Consider the following 15,282-nt stretch of genomic DNA (forward strand, 5'->3'; position numbering starts at 1 on the left):
CAATTACTGAAGCCCGTGTGCCTAGAGCCCGTGCTTCACAAGAGGAGAAGCCACCTCAAGGAGAAGCCTGCGCACCGCAACAAAGAGTAGCTCCCGCTCGCTGCAATTAAAGAAAGCCCGCGCGCAGCAACGAAGACCCAATGCAGCCAAAAATAAATAAATAAATAAATTTTAAAAATCCAAATTTCTTTCATTCAAGAAATAGAGGGGAAAGTTCTTAACATGACACAGTTATATATACTAGAAACCCATGTCAGGCATTATACATAATATGGAAAAATTGGAAGCATTTACATTAAAGTTAGGAGCAAAACAAGGATGTTTGCAATGATTGCTATTATTTAATGTTATTCCAGAAGCCTAGCTAATGTAATTAAAAAGAGAAAGAAATAAACATAAATACCGGGAGAGAAGAGGAAACAGACATTTACACATGATATGATTCCCTATGTAGAAAATCCTAGTGAAGCAGCAGAACATTACTAATGAATTCAGTAAAGTGGCCTGATAGAAGTTCAGCATGAAGAAATGAATAATCAGAAAAGGAAATGGAGAGACATAGTGACAGACTCCCTCAAATACTTTAATTTTTTATTTATTTTTATACAGCAGGTTCTTATTAGTTATCTGTTTTATACATATTAGTGTATATATGTCAATCCCAGTCTCCCAATTCTCAAATACTTTAGACCTGCTGAGAAAAGTGCGAGATAACTATGCAAGAAAGGAATCAACATCAATGGAGTATTACTTAATGAAGAAAACAAATGCAGATACAGATAATAACATGGACAATTCTAAAAACAATGTTGAGCAACAGAAGTGAGATACAAAGGAATATATATTGTGTAATTCCATTAATATACAACTCAGAACACAGAAAATTAACTGTATTGCTTAGGAAGGCATACATAATTGGCAAAGCCATAAAGACAAGCAAGATAGTGATTAGTAAAGTCAGGATGGTGGCTAGCTCTCTGGTGGAGGGCTTCTGCTTGTTGGCAGTATTCTGTGCCTTGACTTGGGTGGTAGTTACTGGCTATTTCCTTTATTTTTGCTAACCTCTGTGTGTGTCCTTTATCTACTTTTTTATAGGTGACTTTATTTTTATTTATTAAAAAAATTTATTTATTTTTGGCTGCATTGGGTCTTCATTGCTGTGTGTGGGCTTTAATTGCTGCACGTGGGCTTTCTCTAATCACTGCGAGCAGGGGTACTCTTTGTTGCGGTGTGCAGGCTTCTCATTGCGGTGGCGTCTCTTGTTGCGGAGCACAGGCTCTAGGCGCGTCAGCTTCAGTAGTTGTGGCACGCGGGCTCAGTAGTTGTGGCTCGCCAGCTCTAGAGCACAGGCTCAGTAGTTGTGGTGCACAGACTTAGTTGCTCCGCGGCATGTGGGACCTTCCTGGACCAGGGATCGAACCCACGTCCCCTGCATTGGCAGGCAGATTCTTAACCACTGCACCACCAGGGAAGCCCCAGGGATAATATATTTTGAAAGACAGTTATGGCAGTATTGGCTTTACATTTTTTCCTGTTTTAAATTTCCATACATTTGAATTTTTCAAAATCATTATCTAATTTGTAGTTTTACTTTTTGTCCAGGCCCATCAAAGTCCAGTGAAGAAAGTGAATCCTGGAGAAGAAAGGAGGAAACTGTTTGAGGTATAAAGACATCTGTCTGCTTATTTTAAAGCTTTGTAAAAATAATTATAAAAGAAGAAACAAATCTTATAAAACCTCCAAACCTTTCCTCCTTATTTCTTTCAAACAAATACTACTAACTTATTTCTGTTTTTTAACCTCCCTGGGCATATGTCTACCATTGGTATGCTAGCTTTACTGATGAAACTAGAAGAAGTAATATTTATTATTGATAAAAAATGTTCTTTTTTTATTTAAGGAACCAGTAAGGAAGAGAAGGTTGGAATTGAATGAAAAAGAAAAGAAACAAAAGGATCAGGTAGTTATTTCGCTCTTACTTTTTTCCCCTGCCAAGTTGGAGAGGATAATAGTTTCAAGAGTTCTAAAAAGTTTGTCTTTAAAACTTGTTACAGATTAGTTTAATGAAGGCTGAACAGATGAAAAGGCAAGAAAAGGAAAGGGTAAGAGGATGGTCCATTTCCCCGTTGTGCTGCACTGCCTCCTACACATGCGCCTTTTTTTTTTTTTTCCTGGCTGCGTTGGGTCCCCGTTGCTGCACGCCGGTCCTCTCTAGTTGCGATGAGTGGGGGCCACGGCTCGCTGCAGTGCACTTGCTTCTCATCGTGGTGGCCTCTCTTGCTGCGGAGCACGGGCTCTAGGCCTGCGGGCTCAGTAGTTGTGGCTCGCGGGCTCTAGAGCGCAGGATCAGTTGCTGTGGCACATGGGCTCAGCCGCTCTGCGGCACATGGGATCCTCCCAGACCAGGGATCAAGCCCGCGTCCCCTGCATCGGCAGGAGGACTCCCAACCACTGCGCCACCAGGGAAGTCCCCCCCGCCCTTTTTTTTTTTAAAGGGATAAACTGATTCCATTTTATTTCTAAATGTATTTCATGTACTTTATACTAAATATTTAAATGGTGTTTTGTTTGTTTCTTTTCCCCAAAAGTTGGAGAAAATAAATAGGGCCAGGGAACAAGGATGGAGAAACGTGCTGAGTGCTGGTGGAAGTGGTGAAATGAAGGTAGGCCTTTGGTGCCAGTGTACTTACACTACTGCTTTTTCTCCAGTTTCCTCCTGCTCTTGAAAAGGTATACAATTGGCTTTTTGGGGGGATACACTTACTTTTTACTAGAGTTCTTCAGCATCTATTATGACTCCTTAGTCTTCCTGCACATATTTGGTATGTAATTTGTACTGATAACTAATATGTGACACTGTTAAAGTTGCATAAAAAGTTTGCTGTGAAGGCTGTGGTACACCATTCCTGCCTGAGGCATCTTTTTAAAATCAAATACAGTTTGTCTCCACTCTGCCTAAAGTCCTCCTCTAGCTTCACGCAGACCTGAAGATTCCGTTTTCAGAAGACCCGTACTAAGCGGGGCCCTGCCAGTCTCTCCGCACTCATCCTGGTCGTGCCATGCGCTCTAGTCATGCTGAGCTAAGGACCGTACTGCAGTTTCCCCACTGTGTGTGGCCTGCTGGAGCTACGTCCTGACACCTGTATTAGTCTTTACCTGAAAGCACCCTCCGTCCCTCCTCACTCTCACTCCTACCTCCAGCCATTTACCTAGGTAACCAGTGACCTAACCAGCCATTTACCTAGGTAGGTTAAGTTAGACATTTCCTTTGGGCAGATCCACACTGTACAACCTTGGGCAAGTTACTTAACTTTCCTGAGCCTTAATTTCTTCATTTAAAAGAAGAAAGAAAGAAAGAGAGAGAGGAAGGGAGGGAAAGAAAGAGAAAGAAAGAAAGAAAGAGAAGGAAGACAAGGAAGGAAGGAAAGAAAAGAAAGAAAAAGAGAAAAGGAAAGAAGGAAAGAAAGAAAGAAAGGAAAGAAAGAAAAAGAAAAGAAAGAGAAAAAGAAGGGAGGGAGGGAGGGAGGAAGGAAGGAGGAAGGAATTTCAAGAGCAGTGCCTGAGCTTGGCCTGCAAGGACTCACCTGTTAAGCTCCTTTTCCTTTCCTTGCTCTGCCAGTCTGAATCTTGCGTTTCTTCTTTCGCCCTCATAACAACCTTTACATGCCGAATTCTAAGGTGGTCCCAAAATTCCTGACTCCAGGGGTCAGGCCTGATGTTATCCCTCCACTGGAGCATGGGGGAACCTGTGAACAGGGTGTGTCGCAGCCCCTTAGTTAGGCTGTGTTGTATGGCCCTGCTGATGGGGTAGCCACTCCTGTGGTCACGTCACTATTTTATAAGCCTCCCTCATAGCAGCCTGGAAGGGAGAAGGTCAGAGAGACAGCTTCTGCTGGCCTGGGAAAAAGCACGTGTTCACGTGGCAGGGAAGCACAGGTGTCCTGTGGGAGCTGATAGTGGTCTCTGACCAACAGCTAGCAAGAATGTAGTGACCTTAGCCGTGACAGCCACAAGGGAGTGAATTCTGCCAGGAACCAGTGAGCTTGGAAGAGGATCCTGAGCCTCAGATGAGGGTGGCAGCCCTGGCTGACACCTTGATTTCTGCGTGGTGAGACCCCCAGCAGAGGACCCTGCTAACCATGCCCAGACTCCTGAGACCACAAATGGGTCTGTCTTAAGCTGCTGAGTTTGTAGTACTTTATGACACAGCAATAAAAAATGAATACATACTATTATTCCTCTGTACTATCAGTTTTAATTTGTATAATCCAATCAGCTGTTACTTAAGGTCTTTAAACTGTGAATTCGCCTGACCTTGCTCAGTAAACTTGGTATTTAGGTGCCCAGTAGATATTTGTTAAGTTGAAATGATTACGATTCTTGTTTCTTTTTCCCTGAAAGATATGATTTGAATAAAAATTTATCTGTTTATGTAGATATACATGTTCTGCCCTGGCTTTCTTGGTTTGTATTTCAGTGTCTTGAGATGACACATTTTTCATATTACATATCAATAACCCAGTAGGAGTCACTTTTTCTAGTTCTGTATTAATATAGACTTATACAGTTTTTAGTAATACAGTTTTATCTTTAAAATTGTACTTTACTATTTTTGTACTGTACTATCCAATTTACTATGAAATTGAACTTTTAACCTCCTGAGTGATAAGGAATGACTCAGACAGAATTTGGCCCATTCTAAAATAACTAACCCCATATCTTATATGATTAGAAAGTAAAATCTTACCAAAGTGCAGGCCCTCAGATCTTGCCAAGCATTTTGTATCAGTCCACGATTGGTGTTGAGAATTTGATTATTTTTTCTTCTCCCTTTGCGTATATCTTCTTTATGCAGTGAAGCACCTTTTTTCCCTATGATGTCTAAAGCCATATTTAATCCTAAAGTCCAGTTTTACCAATGTTTGATTATAGTTTCTCAACAGTGTGAGATACTATGTGCTTAATAGGTTTCTGCTTCGCTTCATAAACTTCTATACTGCTTTCTGTGAGGGTTAATAAAACAATTTATTTTCCATGACGTAAAGCAAAGTCTATGTTAGTTTCTGTACTTATTCCCTGTGAGGTTTGAAATATTTAACTTCTTCAGCTGTTTGATTTCTGTACAGTTGATAAGGACCTGGAAGCTCAGTAAAAATGTGAATCAAATTAAGGAGATTCCCCAAAATAAAGATAAAACAAAAACTAAACATTAAGGGAAATATTTCAAAGTTAATATTCTATTATTATATACCTCTAAATACCAAGACATTATGCACAGTATAAATAACCTTCTGTCCTTGATTACTTAGTATCTGCAAAATCTGGGACTTTTTGCTTTGTCCATTTTTTCTTTTTGATTCTTCTGATAGGTTTTTTTTTTCTTTTTTTAAATTGTAGTTGATTTTCAATGCTTTATCCATTTTTGATATATCTCTTATGAAAGTGCGTTTTTAGAAAAATTATGAAATGTTCCACATATATAGTTTGATTATATAGATAACCATTATATATGAGTGTATCTGTTGTTTGACAATATATTGGAATGCTGCTCAGCATTGAAAAGGAATAGCCTATTAATACATGCAACAGCATGGGTCAATCAACAGCATACTGAGTGAAAGAAGCCAGGCACAAGAGTACACGTTGTATGAATCCATTTGTATGAAATGATAAGAAAAGGCAAATCCAATATCTGTGACAGAGAGCAGATCAGTGTTTGCTAGAAGGAGGGAGGGGGTGTTGGCTGCAAAGGAACATGAGGGACCTTTTGGGGTGATGGATGTGGTTTCGATTGTGGTAGTGGTTCCAAGAGTGTCTGTATGTGTCAGAACATCAACCTGCGCTTATAATTGGTGAATAAAGTCATGTTTAAAAGATCCTGTTGTTTCAGTATTCTAGTACAGTGTTTTCAGCATTATTTTGAGTATAGGTATCTTCAGAGATATGTACATACATTTGATTTTGCTAGAGAGAAACCTTAGAACACTCAACCTTAAGTTGATATTAGCGCCAGACTAAACTCGAGGAACCAGGCTCGTAGGAGGTATGACCACCTTTTACCAGAATTGTGGTTCTGATAATCTTGCCCTGAGATGCACATTTTGAAAATGTATATGAAAATCACCTTGATGGAGTTTCCTGCCGAATGAAGTATCTTCCCTATTTCTAGCAACTTTCATCTCTTGCTATTCAAGCATCTTGAATCAGTTTTCTATTTTTATCTTGAGCTGACTTTTTTTAAAATCAGGCTTTCTTATAATACTGTACACAATTCTTGCGTCAAGATGTTAACACAAGTTTTACCTCACTGGGTACACTGAAATGCCTTTTATTTGGTTCTCGTATTTTCCTTAGCCAGACTTCTTCCTCAGGATGTCGTCACCTGGAAGCTCTTCTCCCTTTCCGGGCAGTGTTCTGGCTTCTGCTCTCATCTGCGTTTGAGTGCTGCCCCTCCACTTGAGTCATGTCACTTTGTCTTCGTTTTGGTGCTGCTGGCCTCTGCCTCTGAGGTTCCTATTTCCTCTTTGCAGTGCAGTTCTTGCCCCCTGACCTCTGTAACATTCTACACTTACTCAACTCTCATCCTGACATCTCTGTTTTCTGTGAGTTTTCCATGCGCTTGGGTGCGTGTGTTCTGAGGCTGCGTCCTATGCCTTTGCCTTCATCCTTTGTTATTTCCGCAGAGAACCCACAGCTCCCTTCACCGTTGACTTCTTCTCTGATTGCCTTTCTTTGCTCGCAGGCTTCTTGGCTTGGTGTCAGTGCAGCAAGCCTTCTAATTAGTTCCTCTACTTTGTTCTCTCTCTTATTCTTGCTTATCATGTGTAATTTGACTTACTGACCTTTTTTTTAAAACTTTATTTGTTTATTTTTGGCTGCATTGGGTCTTCGTTGCTTCACACGGGGTTTCTCTAGTTGTGGTGAGCGGGGGCTACTCTTTGTTGTGGTGCATGAGCTTCTCATTGCGGTGGCTTCTCGTTGCAGAGCACGGGCTCTAGGCGCACAGGCTACAGTAGTTGTGGCACGTGGGCTCAGTAGTTGTGGCTCGCAGGCTCTAGAGCGCAGGCTCAGTAGTTGTGGCGCACAGGCCTAGTTGCTCCGTGGCACATGGGATCTTCCTGGACCAGGGCTCGAACCCTTGTCCGCTGCATTGGCAGGCGGATTTTTAACCACTGCACCACCAGGGAAGTCCCACCAACCTTCTAAGAAACTGTTTTAGTGCACTTTCCTGCTAGAAAATGTATGCGTGCTTTCTGTTGTTTATTCTATGAACTCGCACAGCTGAGGGTAGTTACCTGTGATGACCTTTTAGGACCAAATAACACTTCCTATCTGCCTTCTTTCTAGTTAACTTCTTATGTCTTCCTGCATCCTTTTTCCCCCGTACTGCCAACACCTAAACATACACCTCCAGTGCTTATTTTTACTTTAAGTTTTACTTTAATACCATGGTTCATATTTAATCATTTACTCTTTCTTTGTTACATTGCTTTCAAGGCTGCATTGAATAATATTTTTCTCCAGTGATTTTTTTTTGGAATTTTTATTTCTCGTAATTTTTTTTTCTATTTTGTAAATTTGCTCAGTATTTACTACTTTACAGTGTGCCTGTGGCCACTCATTTACTACAGGAAATGAAATGTTTTTCAAGCTTTACACTTTGTTTCCCAGTTTGTTTGTCAACTGCTTAAGGATTGGTATGTTGTTTTGTTTCTTTTATTTACACCTAGAGTATGTTTCAGTGGTGTTTATATCCTCATTGCTTGTTGAATTGGATTTGGGGTATGTTAAATGCCATATGTTTTCGTTAGATATAATTTTGAGTGTTACAAAAGCAGGCTCTGTTTTATTTATAAGCTATACATATTTAAACTTAATAGGATGGGATCACATAAAATGTATACTAGAAACTTGTTTCAAAACTTGTTCATTAAGACCAGGTTTTTTCATAGTTACATAAATTTAGTGATAGTTTATATTTTAGTTACATTGAATTAAGCTTTATTGTTAGTAACAAAGTATACTAGTTTTTGATTGTTAATGGTTATAATATAGTAGGAAAACATGTTAAATTAGGTAATTGCTTTCTAAGAGTCAAGTGTTGAAATTTACTTTTTTCTTTTGAGGGTAGTACAGACCTTTTAGGTCTTGTGAGACAAGCATGTGAGAGCTCTTTGTTTGATTCCTAGGCTCCCCTTTTTGGCAGTGGAGGGGCTGTGGCTCCATCATCTTTTTCATCTCGCGGACAGTATGAACATTACCATGCCATTTTTGATCAAATGCAGCAACAAAGAGCAGAAGATAATGAAGCTAAGTGGAAAGGAGAAAGACATGGCCGAAGGCTTCCAGAAAGGTATGGCATGTTCTGCAGAAGTTGCTTGTGCTTTGCTTTAGGGAAAGTAATGGAAGTCATCATGCGTATTTATTGGCAGAGGAATCCCACCTGGAGTACATCCAGGATTTCCCAAGGGGGCTGCAGGTCATCACCATTCCCCTGATGCCGATGCTCTTAGAAAAACTTGGAAAAGATTGAAGGCCGTGTCTAAACAAGCCAATATAAACAGGTTGGACCGTGATGATCCATAAATTCACCCTTGCTTGTAAATTTGTCTTAGGCCATGTACAGCCTAATACCTACACCTTCTGGGTGTTTTTTCCATTATACATAGAATATTTTTTGCCTTCTGGATGCAGTCATTTTCTTATGTGCAAATTTGGCCCTTGATTACATGTGGAAAACATGTAGCTCTTCAGCCTGATTTTTGTAGCTTATATATGTTATAGGCTGCACATACTATTTAAAGGAACATGTGATAACTTTGAACCAACATATGGTTATAATAACTTTATCCACTTGCTTTAAATAAATCAGAATATATTTAAAATGGAATTACATTCTATGCAGAAATCCAAGACATGCCTTTGGGTCTTCCTTTTCCTCATTACTTAGAACCCCACTTTTCTCTTTGTCTTCCTCTGCATGTTCATCTCTGATTGATGGCTCACTATGATCCTGTTCATTGGGTTTTTTCTTTTCTTCCATTAATTAATTTAATATGGTTGCAGTCAGTAGTTTTAACTTGCATAGTTCCTTTTTTTAAAGTATGCATATGTGTTTTTTTAGACCTTCCTATTTCTTCCATAAAAACGTTCCAGTTAAGAGCAGATACCATTTTGTGAAAATTTAATTTGTCATTTTACAGAGAATACTTTTGAGTGTGATAAAACTCTTTATGGCTCTCCCAATTATAAAAGATTATTAAAAGGTAGCTGAGCAGAGGTAAATAATTGAGGGGAATACAAATTAACATTATGAATTATGTACAGTAGCCTGAAGTGTTAAGCTAATTGTAAATACTTCCCATTTTTGAGAAAAGAGGGCTACAGACTTCCACATATGCATGTTTTTTATGAAATGGTAAAGAAGATTTTTGTGTGGGGTTTTATCCTCTGGTATTATTGACCTTTCTACTATATAATTTGTATGGCTTTTTATTTTTTGCGGTACCTGGACCTCTCACTGTTGTGGCCTCTCCCGTTGCGGAGCACACGCTCCGGACGCGCAGGCTCAGCGGCCATGGCTCACGGGCCCAGCCGCTCCGCGGCATGTGGGATCCTCCCGGACCGGGGCACGAACCCGTGTCCCCTGCCTTGGCAGGCGGACTCTCAACCACTGCGCCACCAGGGAAGCCCCTTTTTTTGTTTAATTTTAATCAGATCTCTTAAAATAAATGTGTATAGTATAAAGAAAATAGGGAAAACTATGTTATGCTTCTTCACGCCGTTCATCTTCCATAAGGTTTCTTGGTTCTTCACAGTTGGAGTGACGAGTAATGGACTAGTTTGGTCCATTTGCATCAGGCTCCCGTATAACCTTGAAATGTTCACATACATTTACACTTGTTTCATATTGTCTTCAATGACTGTGTATCTCAGTTACTTCTTCCACTAGAACACAACTTCCATTCAGTCTTTGTTTGAGCATCAGATATAGTTTCAATATTTTAATTTTCAGCTTTTCAACCATTTGTGATTGTGAGATCGTTCATCATTTCCTTTCTGCTAACTTTGGGGGGCTTAGCAGTACTCAAACATATAGTATACCTTTTCTTATGTTGCTTTGAACTTGTTATTATTGACGATAGATATTATTTATTGCATACTTATTATGTACCAAGTTATATTTACTTATCACAGCATCCCTTTGAATTAGATATCACGCTTTTAATAAGATGAAGAAATTAGGACCTGCAGAGATTTAACACCTGTGTATGGTCAGGCCACTAGTAAGTGGCGGAGGTAGGATTTAAACTAACTCCGTCTGAGTGTAGAGTTCAGCTCCTCGAGCACAGTTTTAAGGACTTCTCAGCTTCTTGAGATACTACTAGTGAACAGGCAAAACAGTTATTGGTTTAGTTGCTTATAAAATTTTAAAATATTGGGTACTTTAAAGATTAAACATGATACCAAATACTGAATGAGCTTTCATATATATTCATTGAATTTATTTTGGTTTTATGTGAGGACGTAGAAAATGGAAGAATTGGTAGCAAACTGGAGATCATCAAGTATCATATAATTTTCAAAAGGCAGATTCTAAAAACTAGAGTAGTTTTTTTCATGTTCATCCCAGGCAAGATTAAAAGTAGAGCCTGCAAACATCTTAAAAGGAAGCAGTTGGGCTTCCCTGGTGATGCAGTGGTTGAGGGTCCGCCTGCCGATGCAGGGGACACGGGTTCATGCCCCGGTCTGGGAAGATCCCGCATGCCACAGAGCGGCTGGGCCTGTGAGCCATGGCCACTGAGCCTGCACATCCGGAGCCTGTGCTCTGCAACGAAAGAGGCCACAACAGTGAGAGGCCCGCGTACCGCAAAAAAAAAAAAGAAAAGACAAAAGGAAGCAGTCATCACTGCAATGCAGCATAAATTCACAGAGAATGGATTTTGTCAGATACAGCCTTTATTTCTTTTTAGGGTTGTAGGCTAGAGCTATAGTTCTCAACCTGTGTGCTGAGGCAAGTTGGAGCCTCACAGTGCCTTGGATATTTTACAGTTGTGAGGGAAACGTAACTACATCTGTTGGACAAAGTGTAGACCATACTGTTAAGCAGTTTTGACCTAACTGTTTAATGAATGGGACCGCTAGGTATTTCTTTTGGCCGTAGAGGCATTGTGAAAAATTTACTTAGATACCTAGTAGGGTATATAAACTTCAGCAGGATACTGTTGCCAGGGTGTCTCAGTGTAGACATGGTAAAGAAATATAAATAAAAATTGTTAGGTGGATTAGTCATTGGTTAAAGAATTATATTCAGAGGATGCTGGTTAATATTTTGATGTCCAAATTAAAAAAGTTTTAGAAGCGCGTCCTCCTGTAACTAATCTCCATTTTTAAAGAGGACATAGAAAAAACATTCAAAGGTTATAGTCATATTTCCAGAAGACATAAAGTGGAAAGAAATAGTAGATATGTTGTATGATTGATCAGGAAACAAAATAATCTCAGTAGACCATAGCTACAACTAACTTGATTTAGAGAAAACTTAATGGGAATTTGATGTAGTTTTGAGTCTGAAAAATTATCTGACCAAATAAATATACCCTTGGAAAAGGTTTGTAAATAGCATACACTAAAAATTTGAACTAATGACCTTTCATTGCCTCTTGGATCAAATTGCAGCCCCTAAGTGGCCTGCAGGGTCTCTTGGAGGCCTGTGTACTTCCTTGGCCTTATCTTCTGCTCTTTCTTTCCAGAGTTCTGGGAGTGCAGACTTAAAAGACATGTTTTTCCTCATCCTTGTTCCTGTGTACCTGCTGCTCCCTCTGCCCAAATTTTTGCCTGGTTAATTCCTACTTACTATTCTGGCGTTGGTTTAGGTTGACAGGTACTTACTAGGTCTATAAAATGAAAAATAAAATAAAATTGGAGACCTGATTGAGGATTCCAACTTTTAATTTGCCAAGTAAGCTCATTTAAAAAAAAAATTTCTCAGCCCTAATTCCATCCTTTGGTAAAAGAATGAACATTTTAATATGAAAAAAGTAGGGTGACACAATCTTAGCATGCAGATTATCCTTTGGGATTAAATAAATTTGGATTTGTGAAAATTGTATTAGTCGTTTCTTTATGTTGTTGACAACTGTTGAAAACTCAGTGATGAGTGACCACCGGTTAGGGGACGTACCCAGGCTGATCACCATGCTCTTCCGAGCCTCAGCTAGCTGTGGTCTGGGCTGCTCTCACATCCCGCCGTGGGTCTCCTCGTGAGGCTTGAGCTGTGAGCCGGAGAGCCCCCTGGGTTGCTGCTTGGATGGCTCCTCAGGGAGCTGCTCGGGCACCCCCATCACTGTCGCCATCACCACCACTGTGCCTCTACCGCTGTCCTCATCTTAGGGCTTTTATGTATAACGTTAGTATAACCAGGTTTCACACAACTCTGCCTTGGTCAGCAAGCCATTTTGTCTCGTGAGGGCAGCTTTACAGCTCTTTCTTCTTTCAATATGTTCGTTTTACAGTTCAATATTAAGAAGTCAAATTTATTTATTTTATTTTCAGATCCTGCTAAGGTATACACTCCAGTAGGTTAAATTAGGGAAAGAAGCAAGTTAAAACACGTTGATAAATCAGCCAGTTTAAACACATTTGAAGGATTTGCTTCTCCTGCAAACTCCTTGTGAATGAAAAAGAAAAATAATAAAAAGCTTTCAAACTAGTATAATTATATATTGCTATAAGAATAAAAATGCCCTTACCTTTTATAACTAGTAATCATTGGTAAGAGAAGAATTCAACTATTGTGTGTGTGATATGCTCCTAACTTCATACTTACTAATACCCACTGTCTCATATTTACATATGTATTGTAATCCTTTTCCACTGTCATAGATCAATAACTTTTCCTACTCTGTCACACTTAAAGTGTTGTCTTTTTTTTAACATTTTAAAATTTATTGGTATAAAGTATTCCATACTGAAAGCAACAAACGAACAGAAGTCTGTTTCTCCAACTGTGTGAACACACAAGTGCCATTAACAATGAAGCAAGCTGTATATCCAGCCTGGAGAATTCAGTGGGTCTGCCTTCTCAATCAGTACTTTCATTTTAATGTCATTCATATCCAGGAATTACCAATGCACCTTGGTACAAGGACTCATTTGTTTGCAATCTGGTGTGATATGAAATTATTCTAAGACAGACTATCTTTTAATATTTGGTACACATTTTTAAAAAAATTTTTATTTATTTATTTTAACATCTTTATTGGAGTATAATTGCTTTACATTGTTATGTTAGTTGCTGCTGTATAACAAAGTGAGTCAGCTATAGGTATACATATATCCCCATATCCCCTCCCTCTTGCGTCTCCCTCCCACCCTCCTTATCCCACCCCTCTAGGTGGTCACAAAGCACCGAGCTGATGTGCTATGTGGCTGCTTCCCACTAGCTGTCTATTTTACATTTGGTAGTGTGTATATGCCCATGCCACTCTCTCAATTCATCCCAGCTCACTCTTCCCCCTCCCCGTATCCTCCAGTCCATTCTCTACGTCTGCATCTTTATTCCCGTCCTGCCTGTAGGTTCTTCAGAACCATTTTCTTTTAAAGATTCCATGTATATGTGTGAGCATACGGTATTTGTTTTTCTCTTTTTGACCCACTTCCTAGAGAAATGGATATAAAGACAAAAATAAATAAATGGGACCTAATGAAACTTAAAACCTTTTGCACAGCAAAGGAAACCATAAACAAGACGAAAAGACAACCCTCAGAATGGGAGAAAATATTTGCAAACGAAACAACTGACAAAGAATTAATCTCCAAAATATACAAGCAGCTCATGCAGCTCAATATCAAAAAAGCAAACAACCCAATCCAAAAATGGGCACAAGACCTAAATAGACATTCCTCCAAAGAAGACATACAGATTGCCAACAAACACATGAAAGGATGCTCAACATCACTAATCATTAGAGAAATGCAAATCAAAACTACAATGCGGTATCACCTCACACCAGTCAGAATGGCCATCATCAAAAAATCTACAAACAACAAATGCTGGAGAGAGTGTGGAGAAAAGGGAACCCTCTTGCACTGTTGGTGGGAATGTAAATTGATACAGCCACTATGGAGAACAGTAGGGAGGTTCCTTAAAAAACTAAAAATAGACCTACCATATGACCCAGCAATCCCAGTACTGGGCATATACCCTGAGAAAACCGTAATTCAAAAAGAATCATGTACCACAATGTTCATTAAGTGTCATCTTTGCATGCCAGTGTTTTGCTTTATTCAAAGGCATTTATTTATTTTACTTCCTTTAATCCTCAAGTTCCATTTTAATGCTGTTTCCTTTGCTGAAGTCAAGAAAGCTCACATATTTCCTGATTTTAAAATAGTGGCAGCCGGCCATCCTGTCGTCCCCCTTTCACTTAGGATTCTCAGCCAAATGTTCAGACCTCTTTTTTCTCTCCCTTTCGCTCAAGGAAAAAGAAAACCTGAAGGAAAATCGAAAGTGGCTTTTTGGTCTTGTTTTTCTGCTTACCAAGGTGATATAGATTAGCTTTAGAAATATTGGAAGGTATCAGTAGGTGTTAGAAACAGGAGAAGAAATCACTGCTCATCCTGCAAGGCAGTCACTATGAAGACTGTGGTCTATTTTTGCATCTTTTGTTCATATTTCTTTTTCTATAGTTAGAGGAGATCAAATCATGCACAAAGTTTTATCTGCTGGGGTTTCTTTTTTTTTTTTTGGTATCTGTTTTTATTTAACATTTTTACCATAAAAATTTTCCCATGCAAAAAATTGTTTTCATGGGACTTTTGATGTCTGTATTCGATTCCAGTGCTGTTAACTATAGTTTATATAGCAAATCCTCTAATATAATACATTGTAATTTTTCACTTTTTTGAACACTTTGTGTTTTGAACGTATTTTTTATTTCTCATTATTTCTGTAGAATACAATCTTAGAAGGGTAATTCCTGGATTAAAGGAGTTGCTCTGTTATGTTCTTTATGAAGGCTCTAGAAAGAAATATTACTAAATTTATTGAATTTATGAAATTAAACTTATTTAACTAAATACTACTAATTTTCTTTCTACAAAAGCTGTGCAAATTTGTGCTCAGTCTAACAGTATATGATTGTGCCCATTTTATTACCCCCTGACTAGTACCAGTTACTCTTAGGAGCTAAAGAAGTTTTTGAAAAATATAAAATTTTAAATTAAAGTAATGGAGGAAATGAAGTTTTCACTATATTCACTACTGGTCACACAACAGAA

The 15,282-nt window shown here is 39.0% G+C and overlaps 1 protein-coding gene across 10 annotated transcripts in view; it reads left to right on the plus strand.

Moving 5' to 3' along the window:
• Window positions 1–15,282, plus strand: part of NEK1 (NIMA related kinase 1) — a 231,468-nt gene that overhangs the window by 87,550 nt on the left and 128,636 nt on the right. For 8 of the 10 annotated variants that reach the window (XM_067745387.1, XM_067745386.1, XM_067745390.1 and 5 more), the window contains 5 exons: window positions 1,603–1,662; window positions 1,901–1,960; window positions 2,055–2,102; window positions 2,589–2,663; window positions 8,190–8,353. In XM_067745387.1, coding sequence (XP_067601488.1) covers window positions 1,603–1,662; window positions 1,901–1,960; window positions 2,055–2,102; window positions 2,589–2,663; window positions 8,190–8,353 — 407 coding nt within the window. Of the gene's footprint in view, window positions 1–1,602; window positions 1,663–1,900; window positions 1,961–2,054; window positions 2,103–2,588; window positions 2,664–8,189; window positions 8,354–8,432; window positions 8,565–15,282 lie in introns of all 10 variants that reach the window. The other 2 variants (XM_067745396.1, XM_067745388.1) reach the window with 2 other exon arrangements.

Source organism: Pseudorca crassidens, chromosome 7 (genome assembly GCF_039906515.1).
Source record: "Pseudorca crassidens isolate mPseCra1 chromosome 7, mPseCra1.hap1, whole genome shotgun sequence".
Classification (NCBI taxonomy): domain Eukaryota; kingdom Metazoa; phylum Chordata; class Mammalia; order Artiodactyla; family Delphinidae; genus Pseudorca; species Pseudorca crassidens.